Raw genomic sequence first — 27910 nt, 5'->3', positions numbered from 1 at the left:
TTATACAGAAAAAAGGAACTCAAGAAACATTTGAAAAACAAAAAACTTCAATACCTACCTTGCTTATGAATAGTTCGAGCTAAACACAAGCACACGGAATCAAATTTCACTTGTTTTGTATAAGGAACCGTTTTATTTACAAAAATATAAATATGAAAAAAATAAAATATGGAAAATCTAAAGTTTTAATTTAAAAAATAGATTTTTTGGATAAGTAAGTCAGATTGTTTTCAGATTCAGTTTCTAGTGAATAATTTTAGTATAGCTATTTTGGATGATGAGTTATGTAAAAAAATATTTCAGAAGCCAATTATTTATGATTTTAAAATTTAGAAGTCAATCCTAGGGAAAACGTCACCTCTACGACTGAATACTTTACCGAAATCCTCGGTCCGAGGATAATTCTCGCCAAATCGTGTCCAGAATCCAGCGCGAGGTCTTTTTGGTTTACTGATTTTGCGTAAACAGTTGTTATAGTATGATGGACTCGACCGTTCGAATTAGTCGCTCGACTACGTGACTTCGTTTTGCGATGGACGTGGTAGTAGGTAAATAGTGGTGTTTGTCGACTGTTGTTTACATGATTGGTCGTAATTTTTTAAAGTTTAGCTCGACTTAATGAGTGAAACTTTCAGAAAACTTATAGTTCGTTTTCAGAAAATTTCACTTTTTGTAAGCTTGAGGTCTACGGGATGCCAATTTTTTGTTTCGCGTGAGTAGTTTTTGGTTTTTATATTTGTTTCTATAGTGAAACTAAACACACAAACACAGAGTAGTATGGGGAAATCTTTTACACGTGCAGCGGTGTTCGGGTTCAGGGGTTTGTTGAATGTCAGCTCTAGGGGAGCTCAAACTCTAAGTTTGGGTGTATTTTGTTCTTAATAACTAGTACCTCTGCCTCTACGTTTTTGTTTTTTAGGAGTAATATATGCAAGTCAGACGAAGATTTATAGGAGAATTGTATGGACAGATGGCGCCCGCATTCGGGCGCCAGAGTGTGTGTTCACATTTCACAGATGACAGACAGCTGATGGCCATAGCCTGTTGCGATCGTTTGAACCGAAAATTGTTCAAACTACCAAAGGTTCGTTTTCATGATTTAAAAAATTGTTGTCATGTTGTCCTGAGGTTGAGTGTGTTTGAGTGTCGTGTTTGTTTTGTTACTTGTTAGGGATTGTGTGTGTGTTTGCTGTTTTGTTTTGTTTCGAAATGTACCGGGTTTTGTACATCGAAAGGAGCGAGAGAGATAAGACAGATAGAGAGTTATCTGGGGAAGTTAACGATGCGTACCAAATACAAGCCAGCCAGTGAGCGATTAGTGCAAAGGTAGCCATCAGTAATACTAAAACAGCAGCGCCATATTCCGAATAGCGGTCGATCTTTCTCGCCACTCGCACTAGACGCAATAGACGTGCCGTTTTCAATAAACCAATCAGAGTCGTTGTCTGTAGAAGAAAGAGAGATGGAGAGAGAGAAAGAGAGAAAAAAAGGAAAACAACGGAAGTGGAAACAAGGATAGGGAAAGGGAGTTCGTAAAACAAAAAAAACGAGAAAGTGTTTTGTTCCGGCATGTTAACGGTTAGCGGATGTTGGAGGAGAAAGGAAGAAACAATTTACAATGATGAATCGAGATTAGCGATGTTTTCAAAAGATTATGAATGGTTAAGAGATTTCTGCTAAAATGGATAAGAATGGAAAGTTTTTTTTTGAACGTTTCTTTTAAGATTAACGAACCAATAAACAAACTATCATCCTATTGATCAAACTAACAAACTCGTCAAACGAAACAAAAACTGAACCAAGTTTTTTAATTCAAGGTAACCTCAATGTCCTGAGACCGAGAAAAACAAACGAAGAAAGAAAAAATGTCTAAAAGAAAATGCCAGCAGAATCATCTTTCCGGTTCGCACTTTTCCCAAGGTTTTTTTCTTCTCTCATCGTCATCACATTCTCTTGACGCATAAATGAACATCGGAATGAAAGGGTGACATCGAAGAAGAAAAAAAACACCTGGGGACAAAAACTAACTGCGACATGAAACAATTTGCACACTTCAGATGTTTTTGATCTTAAAAATAAATAAAACGAAAGAAAGAATGACGCATCCGTTTCGAGAGTTCTGCAGGTGAAAATTGCTCGTGTCGCAAGTTGGAAAGTATCCTAAATTGTTTCGAGCTAGGGTGGGTCGAAATCATGTTTGTTTTGAATTGATTTTCTTGATTCTAGTTTTTGAAATATTTTTAAGATACCTTCCTGTTTGATTCGAATTCTTTCCCTTTTTTGTTTCATGATTTCAACCCACCGACACTGAAACACTTTCGCAGATCATTTCTGGAAACTGGTGCGCATAATCTTGATTATTATTGGTTATGTCGTTATACACACTTAAAGCATAATGTGGGAACGATTAGGGGGTTTTGGTGTGTGTGATCATGGGCTTGGGGGAATTTATCCGCGTGAAAAACTTTCCAGATTTTCTTCGTTAACGGGGCCATCCTCAAATTAGAACTTTTTTTTTCAACTTTGTCGTCAACGCGCTTTCCAAATCAAGTGCCGAAATTCGTTGGAGAGGAAATAATTGTTGAAATTGTTTCAGACATGTTTGAACCGAGAAAATCAATTAAAGCATCCCAACATCATTGGGAAAATTTAGCGACTCGAATCCAGACACTTGATTTGTTTCGCTTTCTCAAATTTGGGGATAGCTCCGTCCGGGTCCCGGGTATGGTGCTGCAAATCATCTGGCTAACAATTTGCAACAGCAATACCGAGAACATATGTGGTGGTTGCATGCCAAGCTCTTGTTTTGTTTTGTTTTCAGGTTCAACCACTTTCGTGGTTTTTTCCGTTTGCGAAAGTTTTTCACGGGGATTTGCAGCAGCTTGAAGCATCGGCGTGGTTGTTGTTGTTTAACACATGAGTGATAAGTTTAATTTTTCTGGAGGTTAAATCCGGTTTGTGTTTGAAAATCCCCAACTTTTAGTTAGTTTTTCGTACTTCTAGGAATAAAAAATATTTTAAGAAAATAGCTACGATCTGATGATTTTATTGGATTCTTTCTGTTCAATTTACTCAAAAAACATAAATTTTACGTAAAGTAATCGTTTCGATTCGAAATTTATGTTTAAACCATTTAAAATACACTTTAGAATTCACTGAAAAGTAAGGCACAAGCGAATTCCTTCCTTTCAAGTGGCTAATGTACATTTCACTTGACTCTCACTTTAGTTTAAAGTGAACGATCCAATATCCACTCATTTATCATTTGAATTTTAAATGACTGGTATTTGAAATTCTATTGTAGGTCATTGTTGTTTTTATTTTGGTTTCGATTGAGCTCAACGGATCATGCAAGTAGAGCATAATAGTATTTTATTGGATTTAAAGTAATTATATTTTTTTCAGAGCTTGTTGACGATTCACCAAAAAAGCAACTAGAACTGGAGATAAGAAAAAAAATGCAATTTCCATGAAAAATCATCAATCAACGAGGCGATCAATGGATTATTGTCTTCTCGGAATCGAAAATTTTTTTCTGTAAAGGAACTGTTGGACAAAACAAATAAATCAAAATTTCATTCTGAATGTCTGATTGGTTGAGATTGATTTTAATCAATACATCCTTTAAAAACAATCAAAGTTACCTGCTCGAATAAAAAAAACTGAAAAATCTCTTTTACAGGAAAATTTGGACGACCTGAGCATACACTTACAATCCACATGCTCGATCACTTTCAATTCACTTGGCCGCTCACTTAAGAAAATTTTCACTTGTTGGTCACTTAAAATTCACGTGAAATTACGTATGGCAAAAATTTCACTTCAGAGATCACTTATATTTAAAGTGAAAATTATTTTCAGTGTTATAATTTTACATCAGAGGTGCCAGGTGTCCTGGTTTATCAGGATTTGTCCTGATTTTTTGAAAAAAATTCATTAAAATGTCCTTAATTTTGCTGATTTTCAAAAATATATCTAAATTTTATCGAATTTGTGATCGAACTATGAGATTTGTAATAAAAAAGTTAAACTCGCTATATCCGATGATAAACTTCTGTTCAGATGATATTTGAATGGTGTTTTTCGATATGAGCTGCAGGTCAGCCAAGAAGCTGTTGCATAAATTAAGGCGTTTACAGAACCTGTCTATCGCTTTAATATGCAATCAAAGCAGAACTGTATATTCAATATTTCTATGAATTCATTGGTGTCCTGAAAAATCCTGATTTTATTCTTTGCGTTGGTTTGATTTTTGACAAAACCACTTGGCAGCCCCTGCTTTTAATATTTATCATTATCCGCTGAATAACAAAAACATTTAGCATGTTCAGTGAACGCACAGTATCTAAATGTGCTTGATGCCAGTATCAAATGCAAGTTAAACGATAACGTTTTTTCAGGTAGATATAAGGTTCTTTAGATTTATCATATTCGAAATATTTATTTTAAACAAAAAAATATTTCTATTTCGATAATTTTTTTAACAAATCTATTTTTCACAGTTCAAAACAAAAATCATCTGTGATGTTATAATTTTTCACAACAAAAAACATCAACAAATCGGACCAACGTCTGTCTCAGGAAATTCCTGATTTCCTGAAGCCTCGTCCACGCTCGCAACCTGAACTGCGATTTCTTTTGCTGAGACTTGTTTATGTTTACATTTGATGAGATGCACGTTTCAAGGCTCCCAAGATGTAAACCATGCTGTAAATATAAACATGTCTCAGCAACCGAATCGCAGTTCTAATTGCCGAGTGTGGACGAGGTTTAAGAACAACGTTGTGCCGCTGCGTTGATGTTTTCGGTTCTGAAAAATCATAACATCACAGTTGATTTTTATTTTGAGCTGTGAAGATTACTCGATATTTTCGAAATAGAAATCTTTTTTGTTCAAATAACATAATCGCTTTCAGTAAAAATTTCACATTTTTCAATCAGTTTCAAATGCGATGAATCTGTAGACACCCGAAAAAACGTTTTTGGGGCACATACTTGCATTTGATTTTGAAGTCAAATACATTTAGATGCTGTGCGGTCATTGAACATGCTTAATGTTGTTGTTATTCAGCGGACCGGAGGTTGCCAAAAAACTTGTAAACGATGAGAAATCAGCTGTTCGTTTGATAAGCTGGGAAATAGCTGGTTTAATTTTTTTACGTAGAGTTCGTAATGTTCCAAATGCATTTCAAGGCAATTCAAGGCAAAAAATTCCGAAACCATTGTTTTTTGATAAAAAAAAATACAATGAGAGTTTAAAGTTCTGAATTTTTCATCAAAAATTGTATCATTTTCAAAAAAATCTGAAGAAAACTTATTGCAAAGCAAATAACATCATGTTAAATATAAATTTCAGCTCAAAGCTTAAAAATTCAATCTGAGGTTTGTAAACCAATGCACGGAGAAAAAAGACGACTGTTATTTCAATAATTCCAGCTAGTTATACCAATCATCAGTGTTTGGTTGCCTTTTTCGCATTCATCTATAAATATAATAGACTCAACTACAAACTGCTGATTGACTTTACGCAATCAATGGTAAAATTGCTTTAATTGTCAATATAATAGATTCAACTATAATTGTATGATTGATTTTAGGCATTCAACTATAAATATAGTAAATTCATCTATACATTGCGAGTTGACCTTTCACATTAAACAATAAATATGATAGATTCATTTGTAATGGTATGGTTGATTTAACTGTAAATATGTTACATCCAACTACAATTGTATGACTGATTTTAGGCTAAAATTGCAAGAATTTTTTTAACATTTATCCGGACCGGACAAACCGGGCAATTTTATGTAAAACCCTGGAAAAATCCAGGCATTTGATTTCAAAAGTGACCTCCATGACATCCGAGCAGTATCCGGACAAATATTCTCAAAACTAAAAAAAATTACTCAACAAAATTCAAGAATTTTTTTTTAAAATTATAATCAAAACCTATCGCCGGATTGACGGAAACCTTGAAAATGATTATTATAAAACTTGCACAAACATTTTCGATTTTGAGGCGTTTGTTTTTTTTTTGCCAAATAAAGTGGATAAATCCGGGCATTTTTCAATAAAATTCGGGCAACCGGGCCGGGTCGGACTGTTTCCAAATTTTGTATCAAATATCCGGACAAACCCGAATTAAACCGGGCAATCAAGAAAAAGAACTCAAAAAAAATTTACTTCAACCATAAATGTTGATTTTATGACAGCATAAAAATAAGGTCAATTTACAAATTTGTTGAATCAATCATTCTACTATAGTTAAATCTACTATACTTATTTTTGAATGCTGAACATCAATCATAGAACTATAGTTGAAATAATAGATTGTTGAATGCATAAAATAAATCATTGAAGTATAGTTGAATCGATTATAGGTATGGTTGAATGCACAAACTCAATCAGATAATCTAAGATATTGTTGAAAGTTTATTATTCACAGTTGGTCGAGATTTAATCTGAAATATGATTGAACATAAGTGAATTATTATTGGAATTACTATACTTTTTACTCCTTGTATGTTTCCAAAAATTGAAGTTCTTTCACAATTGAAATTTCATCAAAGCTTGATAAGCTACATGCATGCGTTCAAAAAAGAATAAAATTGTGAGAAGTTACGCACTCTCTTCCAACTTTGAAAAGTGGCAAATTCTCTCTCGGTTGATATTTTTTCATAAAATTTTCACATAATGTATTTCAACTATTCAACTAACGTTCTACAAAAATTTGAAATCTTTACAATTACTGGAAACAAAGGTACAGCTATTCCCGTAAAAAAAGGGAAATTTGGAATTGCTTCACAAAATTCGCTGTATCTTTTACAATTTTCATTGAAAAATTTTGAAACTTGGTCCAAAGATGTAAAAATGTTTGATGTAGTATAAGATCTAGTGAAAAAATTTTCCCTTTTTTTGTATCTTTGTTTCCAGTAATTGTAAAGATTTAAAATTTCGTAGAGAGTTTGTTGGATAATTGAACAAAATTGTGTGAAAATTTGATGAAAATATATCAACTGAGCGAGAAATGGTAACTTTTCAAAGTTGATAGAGAGTGTACAGCTTTTCGCGATATCATTATATTTTGAATGCAACTGTACCCAATTAATTGTTTTCAAAATTCAGAGACAGCTTTACATTTTTTTAAATATATTGAGAAAAACAAAATGCTCATGAATAAAACGCCAACTGTGATTGTACTGAATTTGAAACAATTTTTTTTTTCAAATAAAGATTGCTTTTAATAAAAAAAAACGCCTACTCTGAGTTGAAATATAAATTCATTATGAAATATTTTAAATATTAAAATTTTTCTTCTAATACTTTTGAGCACATTGAGTTATTGAATATGAGTTATTGAAATCTTCGAAAACTCTTTTTTTTCATATTTAAATTCGCATAACTATAAATGTTTGATAATTTTTTTTCAATAAAAAATTGCAGCACTCCAAACCATATGAGTTTTCTAATTTTCAAAAGAAACTTTATTCAATAAAGTAAATCTTCGTTTGAAATGCACTTTTTTATCTTCAGGTTTAAAATTCCTCTAAGAGTAACTTTATGATCCCAACCCACAAGTCCGGAACTGGACCGGAAATCGTAGGCAGAAGTTTCCGGTGAAATGTTTTCATTCAATTTGTACTGCCACAGAGCTCGTTACAGCTTTTGATCGAATCGATACAAACAAGCATGCATAACAATACTTTTCTGTTCATTGGAATTGCCGATCTGTAGTAATAATTTGTAAATTAACTTTCCAGAAATTCTGCCAGTAATCAACACCTGCAACAATTGGTTATTTTGACATGCACTTCTGGAATTGCTTTTCGAATTTATTCCTAGTAGGTATAGAATGTTTGGTGATGGAATTTATTATGGTTTGGGTGATTATTTTTGTGATCATTTTGATTCACACTAGGATTTTTTTTTTTGGTGTTTTGTGGTGGTGGGTGTTGTGTGCTATGTTGTTATATTACAATAATAGAATATCTCATTTATATTTAGATTAGTGATTTGGATTCGCTCGATATGATTTTTTTTATGAATAAGACATTTTATAGGTACCTGTTTTAAATAATGGAATAACTATCAATTTTTACCAGAATTCAACAAATAAGTTTATAAAAAAATCTACATTGTTACATTACAGCATCTTTTGATATAAAAATATTTCACTTAAAAATAAAATTTGGAATATTGCAGGTCTGCTTGAAGTGGTTCCATTTTATTACAAGTAAAAATTTAAGTTGGAAGCAACAACTGTGTGTGGGTGCAAGCCGAAATAAAAAGTGAAATTTAAAACAAAATTAAGCGTAAAGCTGATAGAATCAAATAGAGCTGCCACGTATTTAGTTTGATACATAAAAGAAGCTGTAATATTCCAAAATTTACGGGGATTCAAAAAAATATCGCGGATGTCGTTAAAGTTTTCAAGCCAACAACGGTCTTGACTTCGAATCTCTGTCATGGTGATTTAAGGATGTGTGAGAAGTTATCCATTGTGTCTTCAAAAGATGTATAGACTGATCCGATAATTACAAATACACTATAAAATAACCGTCATTTCAAAAATCGTGAAGTTTTCAACCAAATTTTGGCTTTGTATTGTTGTTTGCATCCAATTGAAGTATGGATTGTCATTTTAGTCGTTTTTTCGCGAAGAAATCTGAAAATGCGTGGTCTTACTTCCAGGCAAAGAAAACGGACTGTGAGTGGTCTTTCAATCAGAAAACTAGCTAAGGAGATAAATATTGAAGAGCATAAAGCGCTCATATGGTAGGTGATTTTTATTTATTGCATAATAATTTATAGAAAGACTACTAGAGAATTTAAAGCCTCTTCTTTGAATGTACATTAAATCAACAGCTTTATTCATTGGCATTTGAAGTTCAACTTCTGGAGAAAAATCACCTACGAGTGGTTTTTAAATTATTCTATCTTAGGTCTTTAAATTATTCTATCTTAGGTAATATTAAGGATCGATTTCTCATTGATTACACATAGTAAAGCATCAAAATTTTTGTGAAAATCAAATAAAAGATTTGAGTCAAACGGTTGGAAAAATAGTGCTGAGTTTTTGAGCAACGCATTTTCATTCGTATTTCTCTTCCCTGACATCACAAAGGCTTAGCAAATATTTGGCATTTGTTCAGGTTTTCGTTTGAATTCATCGTGATATTTGAGCACAAAACTACAACGAAACTAAAAATAAACACGCACATCAGAAGCTTAAAAATACGAAAAGCGATAGTTTTCTGTTGTACATACGGAACAGCATAGAGGTAAAGCAATCAATTTGAAAAATAAAAAAAAAAAACAGCTTTTGGTGGCTATCGTCCTACAAGGTACGAGTTTCGTTCAAGTGGGTCTTTACCCGTTTGTTCGAACGGTTTTTTTTTATTTCCAGCTCACTCACATTTTAAAACTCAATCGCACAAAAAAAACGGTACACAAATAGCAGATGGAAGCACTTCAAGCTCACCATTGCAATAAAAGGAAATCAAACACCAAAAACCAATGGCGCTCTTAACGGTTTCATCGAGTTTTGATGGTTTTTTGTTGTAAAAAAAATCATCTCACTATACAGGCTTTTTTTCTGCTCAAACAACTGTGTTCCAATATTTTAATTGATCTTGAAAACCCAAAACTAAAAAAAAATCAATCAAATTTGCCTTCGTTTAAACGGTGCTTTGCAACTTTCAACAAGTGTAACAGGAAAGTGAGGTTATCGAATAATGTAAAAATGAAAAAAAAATCTGCTTGGATTGCAAAAAACAAAACAAAACCAAACAAAACTTAAAACGAAATGCCACCAACTGAGACGAACCTAAAATTCTTTCAACGATTGCCTACGTGATTTTTCAAAAGGCATAAAATAGCATCGATCTGCTTTGGTTGAAACTGTTTAAAAAAAAACAACTGATCATCGTAACAATACATACTCATCAGGATGGATAAAAGAAACGTTACAAAAAGTTGTTGGTTTGCGCCATATAGCAGTCGAAAGGTGTTTGTGTATGTGTGTATAAATTGGGAAAATGTAAGACCATACCTCATCTTTGTCCAAGCCAAGCTGCAAGAAATAAATTGAAAAAAAAAGATGCAACCGAAATTGTTAGTACGATTTCCTTAGCTTTGAAATTACTTGAAAAATATGTCTCAAGATTAAAGCAATGTTGAACATGTGTACAGAAAAGAAAAATTCCACCAGAAAAGAAAAAAAAACAAATCTGACTATTTTTCTTTAGTAGAAACTTTCAAGGTTATTTGGGAACGAAAAAAAGTTCTTCAATTAACTAATTGAGCTTTTTTTGCTATTGGTTTCCATTTTTGTAGTTTTGTCAAGTGAGTAATAAAAATTTTGACATTTGATGTATAAGAAACTGATTTTTTAATTATGTTGGAGCATGTTTTTGTAATATTTCTAATTTTTGTCATTTTTTGTAATTTTTGTAATTTTTGTAATTTTTGTCATTTTTGTCATTTTTGTCATTTTTGTCATTTTTGTCATTTTTGTTATTTTTGTCATTTTTGTCATTTTTGTCATTTTTGTCATTTTTGTCATTTTTGTCATTTTTGTTATTTTTGTCATTTTTGTCATTTTTGTCATTTTTGTCATTTTTGTCATTTTTGTCATTTTTGTCATTTTTGTCATTTTTGTCATTTTTGTCATTTTTGTCATTTTTGTCATTTTTGTCATTTTTGTCATTTTTGTCATTTTTGTCATTTTTGTCATTTTTGTCATTTTTGTCATTTTTGTCATTTTTGTCATTTTTGTCATTTTTGTAATTTTTGTAATTTTTGTATTTTTTGTAATTTTTGTAATTTTTGTAATTTTTGTAATTTTTGTAATTTTTGTAATTTTAGTTATTTTTGTCAATTATGTAATTTTTGTAATTTTTGTAATTTTTGTAATTTTTGTAATTTTTGTAATTTTAGTAATTTTTGTAATATTTGTTATTTTTGTGATTTTTGTTAGTTTTATAATTTTTGTAATTTTGTAATTTTTGTAATTTTTTTAATTTTTGTAATTTTTGTAATTTTTGTAATTTTTGTAATTTTCGTAATTTTTGTAATTTTTGTAATTTTTGTAATTTTTGTAATTTTAGTAATTTTTGTAATTTTTGTAATTTTTGTAATTTTTGTAATTTTTGTAATTTTTGTAATTTTTGTAGTTTTTGTAATTTTTGTAATTTTTGTAATTTTTGTAATTTTTGTAATAATTGTAATTTTTGTAATTTTTGTAATTTTTGTAATTTTTGTAATTTTTGTAATTTTTGTAATTTTTGTAATTTTTGTAATTTTTGTAATTTTTGTAATTTTTGTAATTTTTGTAATTTTTGTAATTTTTGTAATTTTTGTAATTTTTGTAATTTTTGTAATTTTTGTAATTTTTGTAATTTTTGTAATTTTTGTAATTTTTGTAATTTTTGTCTTTTTTGTAATATTTGTAATATTTGTTATTTTTGTATTTTTTGTAGTTTTTGTAATTTTTGTAATTTTTGTAATTTTTGTCATTTTTGTCATTTTTGTCATTTTTGTCATTTATGTAATTTTTGTAATTTTTGTAATTTTTGTAATTTTTGTCATTTTTGTCATTTTTGTCATTTTTGTCAGTTTTGTCAATTTTGTCAATTTTGTCAATTTTGTCAATTTTGTCAATTTTGTAATTTTGTCAATTTTGTCAATTTTGTCAATTTTGTCAATTTTGTCAATTTTGTCGATTTTGTCAATTTTGTCAATTTTGTCAATGTTGTCAATTTTGTCAATTTTGTCAATTTTGTCAATTGTAGTTTTTGTAATTTTTGTAATTTTTGTAATTTTTGTCATTTTTGTCATTTTTGTCATTTATGTAATTTTTGTAATTTTTGTAATTTTTGTAATTTTTGTCATTTTTGTCATTTTTGTCATTTTTGTCAGTTTTGTCAATTTTGTCAATTTTGTCAATTTTGTCAATTTTGTCAATTTTGTCAATTTTGTCAATTTTGTCAATTTTGTCAATTTTTTCAATTTTGTCAATGTTGTCAATTTTGTCAATTTTGTCAATGTCAATTTTGTCAATTTTGTCAATTTTGTCAATTTTGTCAATTTTGTCAATTTTGTCAATTTTGTCAATTTTGTCAATTTTGTCAATTTTGTCAATTTTGTCAATTTTGTCAATTTTGTCAATTTTGTCAATTTTGTCAATTTTGACAATTTTGTCAATTTTGTCAATTTTGTCAATTTTGTCAATTTTGTCAATTTTGTCAATTTTGTCAATTTTGTCAATTTTGTCAATTTTGTCAATTTTGTCAATTTTGTCAATTTTGTCAATTTTGTCAATTTTGTCAATTTTGTCAATTTTGTCAATTTTGTCAATTTTGTCAATTTTGTCAATTTTGTCAATTTTGTCAATTTTGTCAATTTTGTCAATTTTGTCAATTTTGTCAATTTTGTCAATTTTGTCAATTTTGTCAATTTTGTCAATTTTGTCAATTTTGTCAATTTTGTCAATTTTGTCAATTTTGTCAATTTTGTCAATTTTGTCAATTTTGTCAATTTTGTCAATTTTGTCAATTTTGTCAATTTTGTCAATTTTGTCAATTTTGTCAATTTTGTCAATTTTGTCAATTTTGTCAATTTTGTCAATTTTGTCAATTTTGTCAATTTTGTCAATTTTGTCAATTTTGTCAATTTTGTCAATTTTGTCAATTTTATCAATTTTATCAATTTTGTCAATTTTGTCAATTTTGTCAATTTTGTCAATTTTGTCAATTTTGTCAATTTTGTCAATTTTGTCAATTTTGTCAATTTTGTCAATTTTGTCAATTTTGTCAATTTTGTCAATTTTGTCAATTTTGTCAATTTTGTCAATTTTGTCAATTTTGTAAATTTTGTCAATTTTGTCAATTTTGTCAATTTTGTCAATTTTGTCAATTTTGTCAATTTTGTCAATTTTGTCAATTTTGTCAATTTTGTCAATTTTGTCAATTTTGTCAATTTTGTCAATTTTGTCAATTTTGTCAATTTTGTCAATTTTGTCAATTTTGTCAATTTTGTCAATTTTGTCAATTTTGTCAATTTTGTCAATTTTGTCAATTTTGTCAATTTTGTCAATTTTGTCAATTTTGTCAATTTTGTCAATTTTGTCAATTTTGTCAATTTTGTCAATTTTGTCAATTTTGTCAATTTTGTCAATTTTGTCAATTTTGTCAATTTTGTCAATTTTGTCAATTTTGTCAATTTTGTCAATTTTGTCAATTTTGTCAATTTTGTCAATTTTGTCAATTTTGTCAATTTTGTCAATTTTGTCAATTTTGTCAATTTTGTCAATTTTGTCAATTTTGTCAATTTTGTCAATTTTGTCAATTTTGTCAATTTTGTCAATTTTGTCAATTTTGTCAATTTTGTCAATTTTGTCAATTTTGTCAATTTTGTCAATTTTGTCAATTTTATCAATTTTGTCAATTTTGTCAATTTTGTCAATTTTGTCAATTTTGTCAATTTTGTCAATATTGTCAATATTGTCAATTTTATCAATTTTGTCAATTTTATCAATTTTGTCAATTTTGTCAATTTTGTCAATTTTGTCAATTTTGTCAATTTTGTCAATTTTGTCAATTTTGTCAATTTTGTCAATTTTGTCAATTTTGTCAATTTTGTCAATTTTGTCAATTTTGTCAATTTTGTCAATTTTGTCAATTTTGTCAATTTTGTCAATTTTGTCAATTTTGTCAATTTTGTCAATTTTGTCAATTTTGTCAATTTTGTCAATTTTGTCAATTTTGTCAATTTTGTCAATTTTGTCAATTTTGTCAATTTTGTCAATTTTGTCAATTTTGTCAATTTTGTCAATTTTGTCAATTTTGTCAATTTTGTCAATTTTGTCAATTTTGTCAATTTTGTCAATTTTGTCAATTTTGTCAATTTTGTCAATTTTGTCAATTTTGTCAATTTTGTCAATTTTGTCAATTTTGTCAATTTTGTCAATTTTGTCAATTTTGTCAATTTTGTCAATTTTGTCAATTTTGTCAATTTTGTCAATTTTGTCAATTTTGTCAATTTTGTCAATTTTGTCAATTTTGTCAATTTTGTCAATTTTGTCAATTTTGTCAATTTTGTCAATTTTGTCAATTTTGTCAATTTTGTCAATTTTGTCAATTTTGTCAATTTTGTCAATTTGGTCAATTTTGTCAATTTTGTCAATTTTGTCAATTTTGTCAATTTTGTCAATTTTGTCAATTTTGTCAATTTTGTCAATTTTGTCAATTTTGTCAATTTTGTCAATTTTGTCAATTTTGTCAATTTTGTCAATTTTGTCAATTTTGTCAATTTTGTCAATTTTGTCAATTTTGTCAATTTTGTCAATTTTGTCAATTTTGTCAATTTTGTCAATTTTGTCAATTTTGTCAATTTTGTCAATTTTGTCAATTTTGTTAATTTTGTCAATTTTGTCAATTTTGTCAATTTTGTCAATTTTGTCAATTCTGTCAATTTTGTCAATTTTGTCAATTTTGTCAATTTTGTCAATTTTGTCAATTTTGTCAATTTTGTCAATTTTGTCAATTTTGTCAATTTTGTCAATTTTGTCAATTTTGTCAATTTTGTCAATTTTGTCAATTTTGTCAATTTTGTCAATTTTGTCAATTTTGTCAATTTTGTCAATTTTGTCAATTTTGTCAATTTTGTCAATTTTGTCAATTTTGTCAATTTTGTCAATTTTGTCAATTTTGTCAATTTTGTCAATTTTGTCAATTGTAGTTTTTGTAATTTTTGTAATTTTTGTAATTTTTGTAATTTTTGTAATTTTTGTCATTTTTGTCATTTATGTAATTTTTGTAATTTTTGTAATTTTTGTAATTTTTGTCATTTTTGTCATTTTTGTCATTTTTGTCAGTTTTGTCAATTTTGTCAATTTTGTCAATTTTGTCAATTTTGTCAATTTTGTCAATTTTGTCAATTTTGTCAATTTTGTCAATTTTGTCAATTTTGTCAATTTTGTCAATTTTGTCAATTTTGTCAATTTTGTCAATGTTGTCAATTTTGTCAATTTTGTCAATGTCAATTTTGTCAATTTTGTCAATTTTGTCAATTTTGTCAATTTTGTCAATTTTGTCAATTTTGTCAATTTTGTCAATTTTGTCAATTTTGTCAATTTTGTCAATTTTGTCAATTTTGTCAATTTTGTCAATTTTGTCAATTTTGTCAATTTTGTCAATTTTGTCAATTTTGTCAATTTTGTCAATTTTGTCAATTTTGTCAATTTTGTCAATTTTGTCAATTTTGTCAATTTTGTCAATTTTGTCAATTTTGTCAATTTTGTCAATTTTGTCAATTTTGTCAATTTTGTCAATTTTGTCAATTTTGTCAATTTTGTCAATTTTGTCAATTTTGTCAATTTTGTCAATTTTGTCAATTTTGTCAATTTTGTCAATTTTGTCAATTTTGTCAATTTTGTCAATTTTGTCAATTTTGTCAATTTTGTCAATTTTGTCAATTTTGTCAATTTTGTCAATTTTGTCAATTTTGTCAATTTTGTCAATTTTGTCAATTTTGTCAATTTTGTCAATTTTGTCAATTTTGTCAATTTTGTCAATTTTGTCAATTTTGTCAATTTTGTCAATTTTGTCAATTTTGTCAATTTTGTCAATTTTGTTAATTTTGTCAATTTTGTCAATTTTGTCAATTTTGTCAATTTTGTCAATTTTGTCAATTTTGTCAATTTTGTCAATTTTGTCAATTTTGTCAATTTTGTCAATTTTGTCAATTTTGTCAATTTTGTCAATTTTGTCAATTTTGTCAATTTTGTCAATTTTGTCAATTTTGTCAATTTTGTCAATTTTGTCAATTTTGTCAATTTTGTCAATTTTGTCAATTTTGTCAATTTTGTCAATTTTGTCAATTTTGTCAATTTTGTCAATTTTGTCAATTTTGTCAATTTTGTCAATTTTGTCAATTTTGTCAATTTTGTCAATTTTGTCAATTTTGTCAATTTTGTCAATTTTGTCAATTTTGTCAATTTTGTCAATTTTGTCAATTTTGTCAATTTTGTCAATTTTGTCAATTTTGTCAATTTTGTCAATTTTGTCAATTTTGTCAATTTTGTCAATTTTGTCAATTTTGTCAATTTTGTCAATTTTGTCAATTTTGTCAATTTTGTCAATTTTGTCAATTTTGTCAATTTTGTCAATTTTGTCAATTTTGTCAATTTTGTCAATTTTGTCAATTTTGTCAATTTTGTCAATTTTGTCAATTTTGTCAATTTTGTCAATTTTGTCAATTTTGTCAATTTTGTCAATTTTGTCAATTTTGTCAATTTTGTCAATTTTGTCAATTTTGTCAATTTTGTCAATTTTGTCAATTTTGTCAAGTTTGTCAATTCTGTCAATTTTGTCAATTTTGTCAATTTTGTCAATTTTGTCAATTTTGTCAATTTTGTCAATTTCGTCAATTTTGTCAATTTTGTCAATTTTGTCAATTTTGTAAAATTTGTCAATTTTGTCAATTTTGTCAATTTTGTCAATTTTGTCAATTTTGTCAATTTTGTCAATTTTGTCAATTTTGTCAATTTTGTCAATTTTGTCAATTTTGTCAATTTTGTCAATTTTGTCAATTTGGTCAATTTTGTCAATTTTGTCAATTTTGTCAATTTTGTCAATTTTGTCAATTTTGTCAATTTTGTCAATTTTGTCAATTTTGTCAATTTTGTCAATTTTGTCAATTTTGTCAATTTTGTCAATTTTGTCAATTTTGTCAATTTTGTCAATTTTGTCAATTTTGTCAATTTTGTCAATTTTGTCAATTTTGTCAATTTTGTCAATTTTGTCAATTTTGTCAATTTTGTCAATTTTGTCAATTTTGTCAATTTTGTCAATTTTGTCAATTTTGTCAATTTTGTCAATTTTGTCAATTTTGTCAATTTTGTCAATTTTGTCAATTTTGTCAATTTTGTCAATTTTGTCAATTTTGTCAATTTTGTCAATTTTGTCAATTTTGTCAATTTTGTCAATTTTGTCAATTTTGTCAATTTTGTCAATTTTGTCAATTTTGTCAATTTTGTCAATTTTGTCAATTTTGTCAATTTTGTCAATTTTGTCAATTTTGTCAATTTTGTCAATTTTGTCAATTTTGTCAATTTTGTCAATTTTGTCAATTTTGTCAATTCTGTCAATTTTGTCAATTTTGTCAATTTTGTCAATTTTGTCAATTTTGTCCATTTTGTCAATTTTGTCAATTTTGTCAATTTTGTCAATTTTGTCAATTTTGTCAATTTTGTCAATTTTGTCAATTTTGTCAATTTTGTCAATTTTGTCAATTTGGTCAATTTTGTCAATTTTGTCAATTTTGTCAATTTTGTCAATTTTGTCAATTTTGTCAATTTTGTCAATTTTGTCAATTTTGTCAATTTTGTCAATTTTGTCAATTTTGTCAATTTTGTCAATTTTGTCAATTTTGTCAATTTTGTCAATTTTGTCAATTTTGTCAATTTTGTCAATTTTGTCAATTTTGTCAATTTTGTCAATTTTGTCAATTTTGTCAATTTTGTCATTTTTGTCATTTTTGTCATTTTGTTTCATTTTTGTCTTTTTTTTGTCTTAATTTTGTCTCATTTTTGTTTCATTTTTGTCTCATTTTTTTCTCGGTTTTGTTTTATTTTTTCTCATTTGTGTCACATTTGTCTTATTTTTGTCTCATTCTTTTTTCTCATTTTCGTCTCGTTTTGTCACATTTATATCTCATTTATGTCTTTTTTTGTTTCTGTTTCGTTTAGTTTTTGTCTGATTTTTATCTGATTTTTGTCTCATTTTTATCTTTTTTTTTGGCTTACTGTTGTCATAGTTTTGTCTCATTTTGGTCTCATTTGAGTTTGTTTTTTCTCTCAGTTCTTTTTTTTTTGTTTTTTTTTTAATTTTTTTATTATTCTCGTCTTAAATTGGTTTTATTTTTTTTATTTTTCTATTTTTTTCGAATTTTTTTCAAATTATTTTTCTCGTTTTTGTAATACTTTTTTTTGCATAAGTGTTTTATTTATGTCTTGTTTCTGACTTATTTTTGTTTTGTTTTTGTCTAAATTTATTTATTTTTTCCCATTTCTGCCTTAGTTTTGTTTTTTTTCTAATTTTTTTCATTTTTGTCTTATTTTTGTCTTTTATTTCTTCGTTTTGTCTATTTTTTTGTCTCAATTTTGTCTTATTTTTGTTACATTTTTGTCATTTTTGTCATTCTTTTATCTTATATTTGTTTCAATTTTGTCACATTTTTTTGTATTTTTTTTCGTCTCATAGTTGTTTCATTTTTATCTAATTTTTGTCATATTTTGGTCTCGTTTTTGTTTCATTTTTTCTTTTTTTTTCTCTTTTTTTCATAGTTCTGTCATCCTTTTCTCGTTTTAGTTTCATGTTTGTCTCTTTTTTTTCATGTTCGTCGATTTGTAGAGTTTTTTATCTTATTTATTTTTGTCTAATTTTTGGCTTATTTTTGTCTCATTTTTGTTTCATTTTTGTCTTATTTTTGTCTCATTTTTGTCTCATTTTTGTCTCATTTTTGTCTCATTTTTGTCTCATTTTTGTCTCATTTTCGTCTCATTTTTGTCTCATTTTTGTCTCATTTTTGTCTCATTTTTGTCTCATTTTAGTTTTGTCTAACTTTTTACTCATTTTTGTTTCATTTTTGTCTTGCATTTTTCTTATTTTTGTCATTTTTGTCACATTTTTGTCTCATTTTTGTCTTATTTTTTCTCATTTTTGTCTCGTTTGTGTCTCATTTTTGTCTAGTTTCTGTTTTTTTGTCTCATTTTTGTCTGATTTTCGTCTCATTTTTGTATCATTTTTGTCTTAATTTTTTTTTCATTTTTGTCTCATTTTTTTTAAATTTTTTTCTTATATTTGTTTCATTTTTGTCTGATATTTGTCTTATTTTTGTCTCATTTTTGTTTCATTTTTGTCACATTTTTGTGTCATTCTTTGTCTTATTTTTGTCTCATTTTTTCTCATTTTCGTCTTATTTTTGTTTCATTTATGTCACATTTTTGTCTCATTTTGTCTCATTTTTGTATTGTTTTGTCTTATTTTTGCTCACTTTTGCTTCATTTTTGTCTTATTTTTGCTTCATTTTTGTCTCATTTTTGTTTCATTTTTGTCTTCTATTTGTCTTATATTTGCCTCATTTTGGTTTCATTTTTTTCACATTTTTGTCTCATTTTGGTCTCATTCTTTTCAAACTTTTGTCTTGTTTGTGTCTCTATTTTGTATTATTTTTGTCTCATTTCTGTCTCATTTTTGCCTCATCTTTTTCTCATTTTTGTTACACTTTTGTCTCATTTTTGTCTCATTTTCGTCTCATTTTTGTCTCATTTTTGTCCCCTTTTTGATTCATTTTTGTCTTATTTTTTCTCATTTTTGCCTCATTTTCGCCTCATTTTTGTCTCTTTTTTGTTTCATTTTTTTCATTTTTGTCTGATTTTTGTCTCATATTTGTCTCATTTTTGTCTCATTTTTTTCCATTTTAGACTGAGTTTTGTCTCATTTTTGTCTCGTATTTTTCTTATTGATGTCTCATTTTTGTCTCAGTTTTGTTTTATTTTTGTCTTATTATTCATTTCATTTTTAGCTCATTTTTGTCTGATTTTTTACTTATTTTTTATTTGTTTTTTCCTTATTCGTCTCAGTTTTGTTTTATTTTTGGGTCATTTTTGTTTTATTTTTTCGAATTTTCGTCTTATTTTGTCTCGTTTTGGTTTCAATTTTTTTTTTTAATTTTTGTCTTGTATTGACTTATTTTTGGCTTATTTTCGGCTCATTTTTGTTTATTTTTGTTTATTTTTCCCATTTCTGCATCATTTTTATCATTATTTGTTCAATTTTTTCTCATTTTTTCCCATGTTAGTCTCATTTTTGTCTTTTTTTTGTCTCACTTTTGTTTCTTTTTTCTCTCAATTTAGTTTTTTTGTCTCATATGTGTTTAATTTTTGTCTTATTTTTGACGTATTTTGTCTCGTATTTTTCCCATTGTCTTATTTTGTTTTTTTTACAAGTTCTGCTGCATATTGTTCCATTTTGTTTCCTTTGGTCAAACTCATTGTCATTTTGTGTCAGTTTTGCCTTATTTATACCTATTTTGTTTTATTCTTATCTCATATTTAACTTCTTTTGTATCATTCTAGCAACAGTTTCGCTTAATTTTCGTTTTATTCTTGAAATTATTGTTCCAGTTTTGTTTGATTGTACCTTTTATGCTTTGATTTATTTCCATGTTTTCGTCTCATTTATATTTTTTTGTTATATTTTTAGTTTTATATTTGTTTCCGCTCGTGACGTCGCGTTTTGATTTCATTATTGCTTTTTTTTGTTCAACTTTGTTCAATTTTTTTTTTTTCAATTTTGATCTTTTCATTTTAGTGTTTTATTTTCGAAATTTATACCTCTCTTCTATTGTCATTTTTTTTGTTTTTTTTTGTTTTTTCTTCTTTTTCTAAGTTTTTTAAATTTCTAATATTTGTAAAATTATCGTGTGGAATTATCTTGGTGAAATTTAATATCGAAATCTTTTGTATTTCGAAGATTCTGGGTCCAAGCTCATGATTTTCCGCCTAAAAAAAATCATCACAAGGAGAATGAATTGAATTCAATTACTAAGCATAGATTGGAATTTTTCGCAAAGTTGTGAAAAAAATTTGAAATGTGCTTTTTTAACAAAGAAGCTTTTGAGAAATGCAGCTTAAGTGTTTAATTAATTCAGTTTACCTTGGTTTAAACTTCCGTTAAAAATCGTGAACCTTCCCAGTCGTACTTACCTCGTCCGTATCACTTCCGACCAGGAGCAGATCAAATGGGATGGCTGCCACCAGGTCGATCAGAAACCAGCCGCTCAGATAATGCACCGCTATCCGGCCAGGATGCGAGACTACCTCGTCCTGACCGTTGACGAACGTCGTTCGAAAATTAATTAATATATCTATGACAAATGTTACATCAACTGTTGGAAGGGAAGAAAAAGATAAAGAGAATAAAGAAAAAGATAAAGGTGAGTCCAATGTGATACCTGATTGGGTCACGAACAACGGTGGCAGAAACCCGGCTGCATAAAATCGAAAAATGGTCGCCGAGGGAACAGTTAAGACACAATAAAATAAAGCCCTCAACACCCCATAAAAGTGCGCTGAATCGCGCCCCCACTCCATGAAAGAAAAGTCCACCCACAAACGGGAATCCCACCCAACAATGAATGGATGCCAGCTACCAGCAATCGAGCAAGAGGTAAATACACTTTAAGCACCTTTAACAGTGCATAAAATAATCATTACGTCGCAACTACCCACAGAGTGCAGAGAGAAAATTTATGTTAACTGTCAGTGGTCACAAATAAATGTTGAAAACACAACATGAGCGGATCCTTGTCACAGTTTTTGCATGTCATGACAACATGATTGCCATCAACTGGTGTTGTGTCGTTGCAATTTTCACCATTTGGATCAATAACTAGGCATATAGTGCCGTTTCTAGTTTAATTCCACGAAAAATATTTACCTACAGACAAATATTCCTCTAGCTATTTACTAGTTGACTTCTCGAACGGGAGTGCTTTATAAGCCTTTCTTAGTACTTGTTGACCTACCTGCCAGGAAATCTCTCTACAAGAAGGAAGGCAGTACATTTTACAGAAAAGAAATCCTCCTACGGAAGCCAACAAGTAGCTGGTTAAAATATGTAGGAATCTGTAAAGATATTTTATGGCGGAAGATAGGAGAACGGGTGCTTTGCCTTCATTCTCTTGAAGAGTGATCATAATCCTTATTTTCTTTTGCTTTGAAGTTATTTCGTGGAAGTATGCATACATAAATAGGTATTCATCGAATAAATAAAACGATAAAAGCTGTCGAAGCAACTTGATCTTCAACACTCGCATATTACTACATCTTTCACACCCGTTTGAATGTTCCAAGTTCTCTTTCCTTAAATACAACAGTATGATAAAATGCACTTGTAAGAAAAAATTCAGCAAACGTAGTTTACCTACATATGTTAAAATTTCTTCATGTAATTGTTGTGATTTTTTCACGTTATTTTCATTGTCATTCGTATCAAGAACAGCTGAGCGTGGGCCATAGAAAATCTACGTCTTTATTAAAACTCCTGAAAATAATTATGACAGAACCAATTCAGGTCTGAATATTAAATTTTAAATTAAATTAAACCCATTTTGGAGGTTCTGATTGCATGATTTCCATAACCAAAATTGTATTCCTATTTTCGTATTTCGGATTCTGTATTCAGTTCAGGATTGTTGATTTTCAGTTCTAATAACCATAAGAAATTAAAAATTAAAAGCTGCTTTGAAATTCAGGTTTAAAATTGGTTTTGCATTTCATTTCCAACTTGAATCAAGTTATTCGAGGTCATATGCGTTTTCAAAATTTTGAATATAGCTTTCCAAATATGAAAAACAGAAAAATTTGGTTGTATATTCAATTTTTAAGTTCTTGAACTAATTTATTACACAAAATTTAAATATTGAAAGCTCCAAAATGGAAATGCAAAATTGAAACCCAGATTCAGATCTTAAGTAATTCAAAAAGGGTGATACGGTCAAAATTTGGTCAAGGGAAAACGTGTGTAAATCGGTGAAGTCGTTTATTTAAAAAATCAAATTAAATTTCTTTTTCAAGTTTAATTAGTATAAAATTCAGGAAAAATATTCAGTTAGGCTTCCGCTTTTCCAAATGCGAATTGCCGGGCCTTAAGCTTAACCCCTGCCATCAGATTTTGTACAACCACCTTGTCCACCTTCTTCGCCGCAGAAAGCCAGTTTGCCTTGATCTGCTGCTCGTCCTTAGCAGTTTTTTGGTCTTCTTTAGGTTCCGCTTGACAATAGCCCAGTATTTCTCAATTGGGCGGAGCTCTGGCGTGTTGGGAAGGTTCATGTTTTCGGGAACCACCTGCACGTTGTTGGCGGCGTACCACTCCATGGCCTTTTTACCGTAATGGCAAGATGCCAAATCCGGACAAAAAAGTACCGAACAACCGTGTTTCTTCAGGAAGGGCAGCAGACGTTTATTCAAAAACTCTTCCACGTAAATTTCTTGATTGAAAGTCCCGGAAGCTATGAAAATGCTGCTTTTCAAGCCACAGGTACAAATGGCCTGTCAAACCAGATATTTCTTTGCGAACTTTGACAGTTTCACGTACTTGAAAATATCTGCTACCTTTCCCCTTCCTTTTGCCGTATAAAACTTCTGTCCCGGAAGCTGCTTGTTGTCGGCTTTGACGTATGTTTCGTCGTCCATTAACACGCAGTCAAACTTCGTCAGCATCGTCGTGTCCAGTCTCCGGGATCGCGCTTTGGCCGTCGTATTTTGTTTATCATTGCGATTTGGAGTCACTACCTTCTTGTAAGTCGATAGTCCGGCTCTTTTATGGCTCGATGCACGGTTGTAGACGATACACCCAGCTTATTTGCGGCATTTCGGAGAGAGAGGTTAGGGTTTTGCTTGAAACTACCAACAACTCTCTTTGTTGTCTCAGCGGCTTCCGGTTTTCGATTTGCCCCCGATCCAGACTTCCTGGCTGTCGAAAAACGTTCCCCAAACACTTTAATTACATTTATAACGGTTGATTTGGTAACTTTTAGCGATTTTGCCAGCTTTGCGTGCGAGTAGCTCGGATTTTCGTGATGCGCGAGCAAAATTTCGATGCGCTGCTCTTCTTCCTTGGACGACATTTTGACAACTGAAGAGTGAATTCAAAAATCAAAATAGGAGCAACATTCTACACACACACTCACCTTCAGTATGAGGGGTGTTCAGGTTTTTTAAATGCAAAATTGAAAGAAATACGTCAAGTTGATATTGACCAAATTTTGAACGTATCACCCTTTATTTTAATTCAGATTCACAATACAGATTAAAAAAATAAATAAATTAAATAGTGAATTCAGATCAAAGATCAAAAGATTTAGCCTATATAATAAATTTTACAATCATGAGGATTTCAAGAGATCATGAACTTAAGATTGCTTGTCAATTCAATTTCCAGGATCCACAGGATTTTTATTATAGAATTGATTCTTTCTGAAAAATAATTGCTGTTAAAGAAACAAGAAACTTATCTTCACATAAAAAATCCGCACAAAATTCTATATTTTCTCGATGTATTGTTTAACATTATTAACACATTAAGGAGACCAAAATTTGGCATTTTGTATTTCAGAAAAAAATTATGCTAATTTAATATATTTGAGTAACGGGTAGTGTTGTGTTACAATTTGTAGAATGACGTTTCATTATCAGATGCATAACATTTGAATTATGCTTTTCAATGGAGTATACTAGCGGCATGCGAAAAAACGTGATATCTCGTATGTGGTCCGCAATGTTTAAATATTGCAGTTTTTTAAAACCGAATTTTAAACTACAATCATAAAAATTAAATTATAAAAAAATCAGATTTCGGAACAAATTTGCTTGATGCAACTGAATTTGGTTCAAGCAAATTTGATCCGAAAATCTGATTTTTTTAACTCATTTTTTTTTAATTTGAATTATTTTCATCAAAGTTTAAAATCTTTGAATTAGCAAAATAGTTTGGAAGATTGGGTTTGTTTGATTTGAATATAGACTAAGTTTTTTTTAAGAAATGGAAGGCTCTCCTATAAAAAGCTTATTTTATGCTCAAATCAACTAGGTTTATCTACCAGACTATTAAATTTTAACCATTCATGAAAGCGAGTTTTGCTCACTTTTGGGCTTAGGACCAATTTCCTAAAGTTACCATTTAATACGAAAATTTTTATTGTAAAAGTACTTAAAAATGAATAATCATACACCTACACTGCCGGCCAAAAGTTTGGGATCACCCGCTAAGAAACATACAAATTTTGATCGTTCATATCCCAAGTAACACAGATCAAGCTATCTAGCATTTCGATGGTTTATTATGGTTTTATTATGGCTTTTTGTGCAGCTCGTTTTATGATGGTTTTATTTTGGTTATGCAAAATGCTTATATTCTTGAATCAACCATCTCTTTTCAGATAGTTTTGAAAACGCTCATAAATCTTCCATTAAACATACTGTTTTAGTTATTTAGAAAGGGTTAGGAATGCTATGTTTAAACTATAATAAAACACAATCTTAGAAGTTTGCTCAAAGCTTTCTTTTGCATGTTCTATAATAGCACTCAGTGCCTGATTATTAAACCGTCATAAAACTTAGTGACAGTTCTCGATCAAGATGCCAAAACAGGACACGCTCAGATTAGATAGCACATATTTGAATTGGGATTCCCATTTTTACACATTTTTGATAAGTCCTGTGTGTTGATTTTGAGTTAAAATAATAAAAAATTATAAAAATCTATGAAAACTTCGAATTACCGGAAGTGGAATGAATAACTCTACAATATGAGTATTGAGTGAAAGGGTTCAAAAAGGAGGAACAAAATTTGTTGCTTGACGCCATCATTAATACAAGATGGCGGCTTCCGCTTTTATTTTCAAAGTTGTAAATAACTGAAAATATCATCAAACCTTCTTAATCGTGTTATTAGGTGAAAGTAATAAACGAGTAGAAGTCGAATTTCGTTGTCCGTCGCCATCTTAAATTCCAAGATGGCGGCTACCACTCAACTTGAAAATACTGTAAATGACTGAAAATCGCCTCAAACCCTTACAATACGGGTATTAGTTGAAAGAGATGAACCAGTAAAAGTCGAAGTTCGTTATTTGACGCCATCCAAATTCAATATGGCGGTTTCCGCTGAACTTTAAAATTTTGTATATGACTTATAATCGTATGAAACCCAGACAATATTGGCATTGGGTAAAAGGGCTAAACGAGTAGTAGTCGATTTTCGCTTTACTCTGAAATGCTGTAAGTGATCCAAAATCGCACAAAGCAACCACAATACAGACCCCGATCGGTTTTGGCAACATTCGATTTTTGAAACATCCGATTTTGGCACATGTCCCTAAATCAAACAAATAACAGAAACAACATAACCTTAAAGTTTTCGCTTTAATAGGACCAATACAATTTTGACATATTAGCATGATAGACATAAATAGGCAAAAAACAAAAACTATCGACAAAACACGAAAAGTGCTAAATGAATCAAAAACATGATTAAAAATGTAGTACTAAGTAAAAACAAAGTTGGGAAAAAAATCGTTCGATTTTGACAACACAAAATGTTCGAGCGGGTTGCCAAAAACAATCAGGGTCTGGTTCTTCTAGTTTATCCCTTTCAACGAATACCAATATTGTAAAGCTTCCGTGTGGTTTTTAGTCATTTGCAGAATTTTAAAGCTCAGTGGAAGCCGCCATCTTGTATTTCAAGATGTCGTTTGATAGAAAACTTCGACTTCTACTCGTTTGGTCCTTTCACACAATGCCAATATTGTGGGAGTTTCATGCGATTATCAGTGTTAAACAGCATTTTAAAGTTCAGTGAAAGCCGCCATCTTGGATTTCTAGATGCACCTGATAGCGATATTTGACTGTTTCTAGGTTATCCCTTTTAGCCAATGCCCATATTGTGGGGGTTTCATGCGATTTTTAGTTATTTACAGCATTTTAAGGTTGAGCGAAATTCGCCATCTTAGATTTCAATGTGATCTGATAGAGAAGTTCCACTTAAACTGATTAAGCCATTTTACTCAATGACGCCTGATAGCGAAATTTGTATTCTACTCGTTGATGCTTTTCAAATAATACCCCTATTGTGGGAGTTTCATGTGATTTACAGTGATTAACAGCATTTTAAAGTTTGGTGGAAGCCGCCATCTTGGATTTCAAGTTGACGTCCGATAGCGAAATTCGACTTCTTATAGTTCAGCCCTTTCACCAAATACCAATATTGTGGGCCTTTCATGCGATTCTCAGTGACTAACAGCATTTCAAAGTTCAACGGAAGACGCCATCTTGGATTTCAAGATGACGTCGAAAAGAAAAAAAATGGGCTTCTTCTAGTTTAGCCCTTTCAACCAATACCCATAATGCATGGTTGTTTAATGCAACTTTTTGTCATTTACAGCATTAAAAGTTCAGCGGATGCCGCCATCTTGGATTTCAAGATGGCGTCTGATAACGAAATTCGACTTCTACTCGTTTAGCCCTTTCACCCAATACCGATGGAGTTTGCGATTTTAAGTCATTTACAACATTTGAAAGACTGTGATTAAGATTTTTATCGCCGATATAATTATTGATTATATTATTTTAATGACATTGCGGCGAGATGAACTTCTAAGGTAGAAATGTTTTTAAGTAATTGTGAAGAATATAGCTGGATAGATGAAGCGAGTGCGCTTCGTAGAAGAAGTGAAAAGGTGGTGAAGAATGTAAGCGGAGGGCAATTTGTGTAGAAAGCTTAAAACTGATCGGGTAAACTTTTGCTAGGCTCACTGACTGACTATGTAGAGGATTCGAAGCAATCGCAGATCCTCTTCACAGTCAGCCTAGAGTGGTTTAGGTGTATTCTATACACACCTAAGCGAGCAAAAGAATACCCGACAGCCGCTTACAAGAGCAATCTGATTTCTCTTGGGGTCTTGGCATGCTACGATCGAATAAGTTTTTTTCAGTTCCATTTGTGGTTTGCTAAGAAATGAGAAGTATTTTTACATTATTTTTGAATTTTTACGATCTTTTTTAATATTAATAAATATTACTTAATTCATCCCAGGGTAAAAAGCAAATATTGTGGAAACCTTTCTAGTTCTTAACAAATCTTGAAAGGGTTTGTGTTCTATGTACTAATTCTTTTATTTTCTTTCCTATAGCGAGATAAGGCGTCTCTAGTAGCAACGGAAGTCGAACTAACAATCCTTCCCTTTCCACGATTAACCGTAAGGACGTGGTCGGTGCTGTTATTGACCATATGAGATAAGGAACCTTCGAAACGTATACATAGAAAATGGTAAGCTAATCCCAAGCCCC

The 27910-nt window shown here is 29.6% G+C and overlaps 1 protein-coding gene across 13 annotated transcripts in view; it reads right to left on the bottom strand.

The window, feature by feature from the left end:
- LOC129757875 (potassium voltage-gated channel subfamily H member 7-like) overlaps positions 1–27910 on the bottom strand; it is a 505815-nt gene that overhangs the window by 66575 nt on the left and 411330 nt on the right. For all 13 annotated transcript variants that reach the window (XM_055755238.1, XM_055755232.1, XM_055755237.1 and 10 more), the window contains 3 exons: positions 20771–20952; positions 10052–10072; positions 1291–1445 (listed from right to left, as the gene is read on the bottom strand). In XM_055755238.1, coding sequence (XP_055611213.1) covers positions 1291–1445; positions 10052–10072; positions 20771–20952 — 358 coding nt within the window. The remainder of the gene's footprint in view (positions 1–1290; positions 1446–10051; positions 10073–20770; positions 20953–27910) is intronic.

The sequence above is a fragment of the Uranotaenia lowii genome, chromosome 3, assembly GCF_029784155.1.
Source record: "Uranotaenia lowii strain MFRU-FL chromosome 3, ASM2978415v1, whole genome shotgun sequence".
NCBI lineage: Eukaryota > Metazoa > Arthropoda > Insecta > Diptera > Culicidae > Uranotaenia > Uranotaenia lowii.
This window is presented reverse-complemented; position numbering and strand designations above follow the sequence as displayed.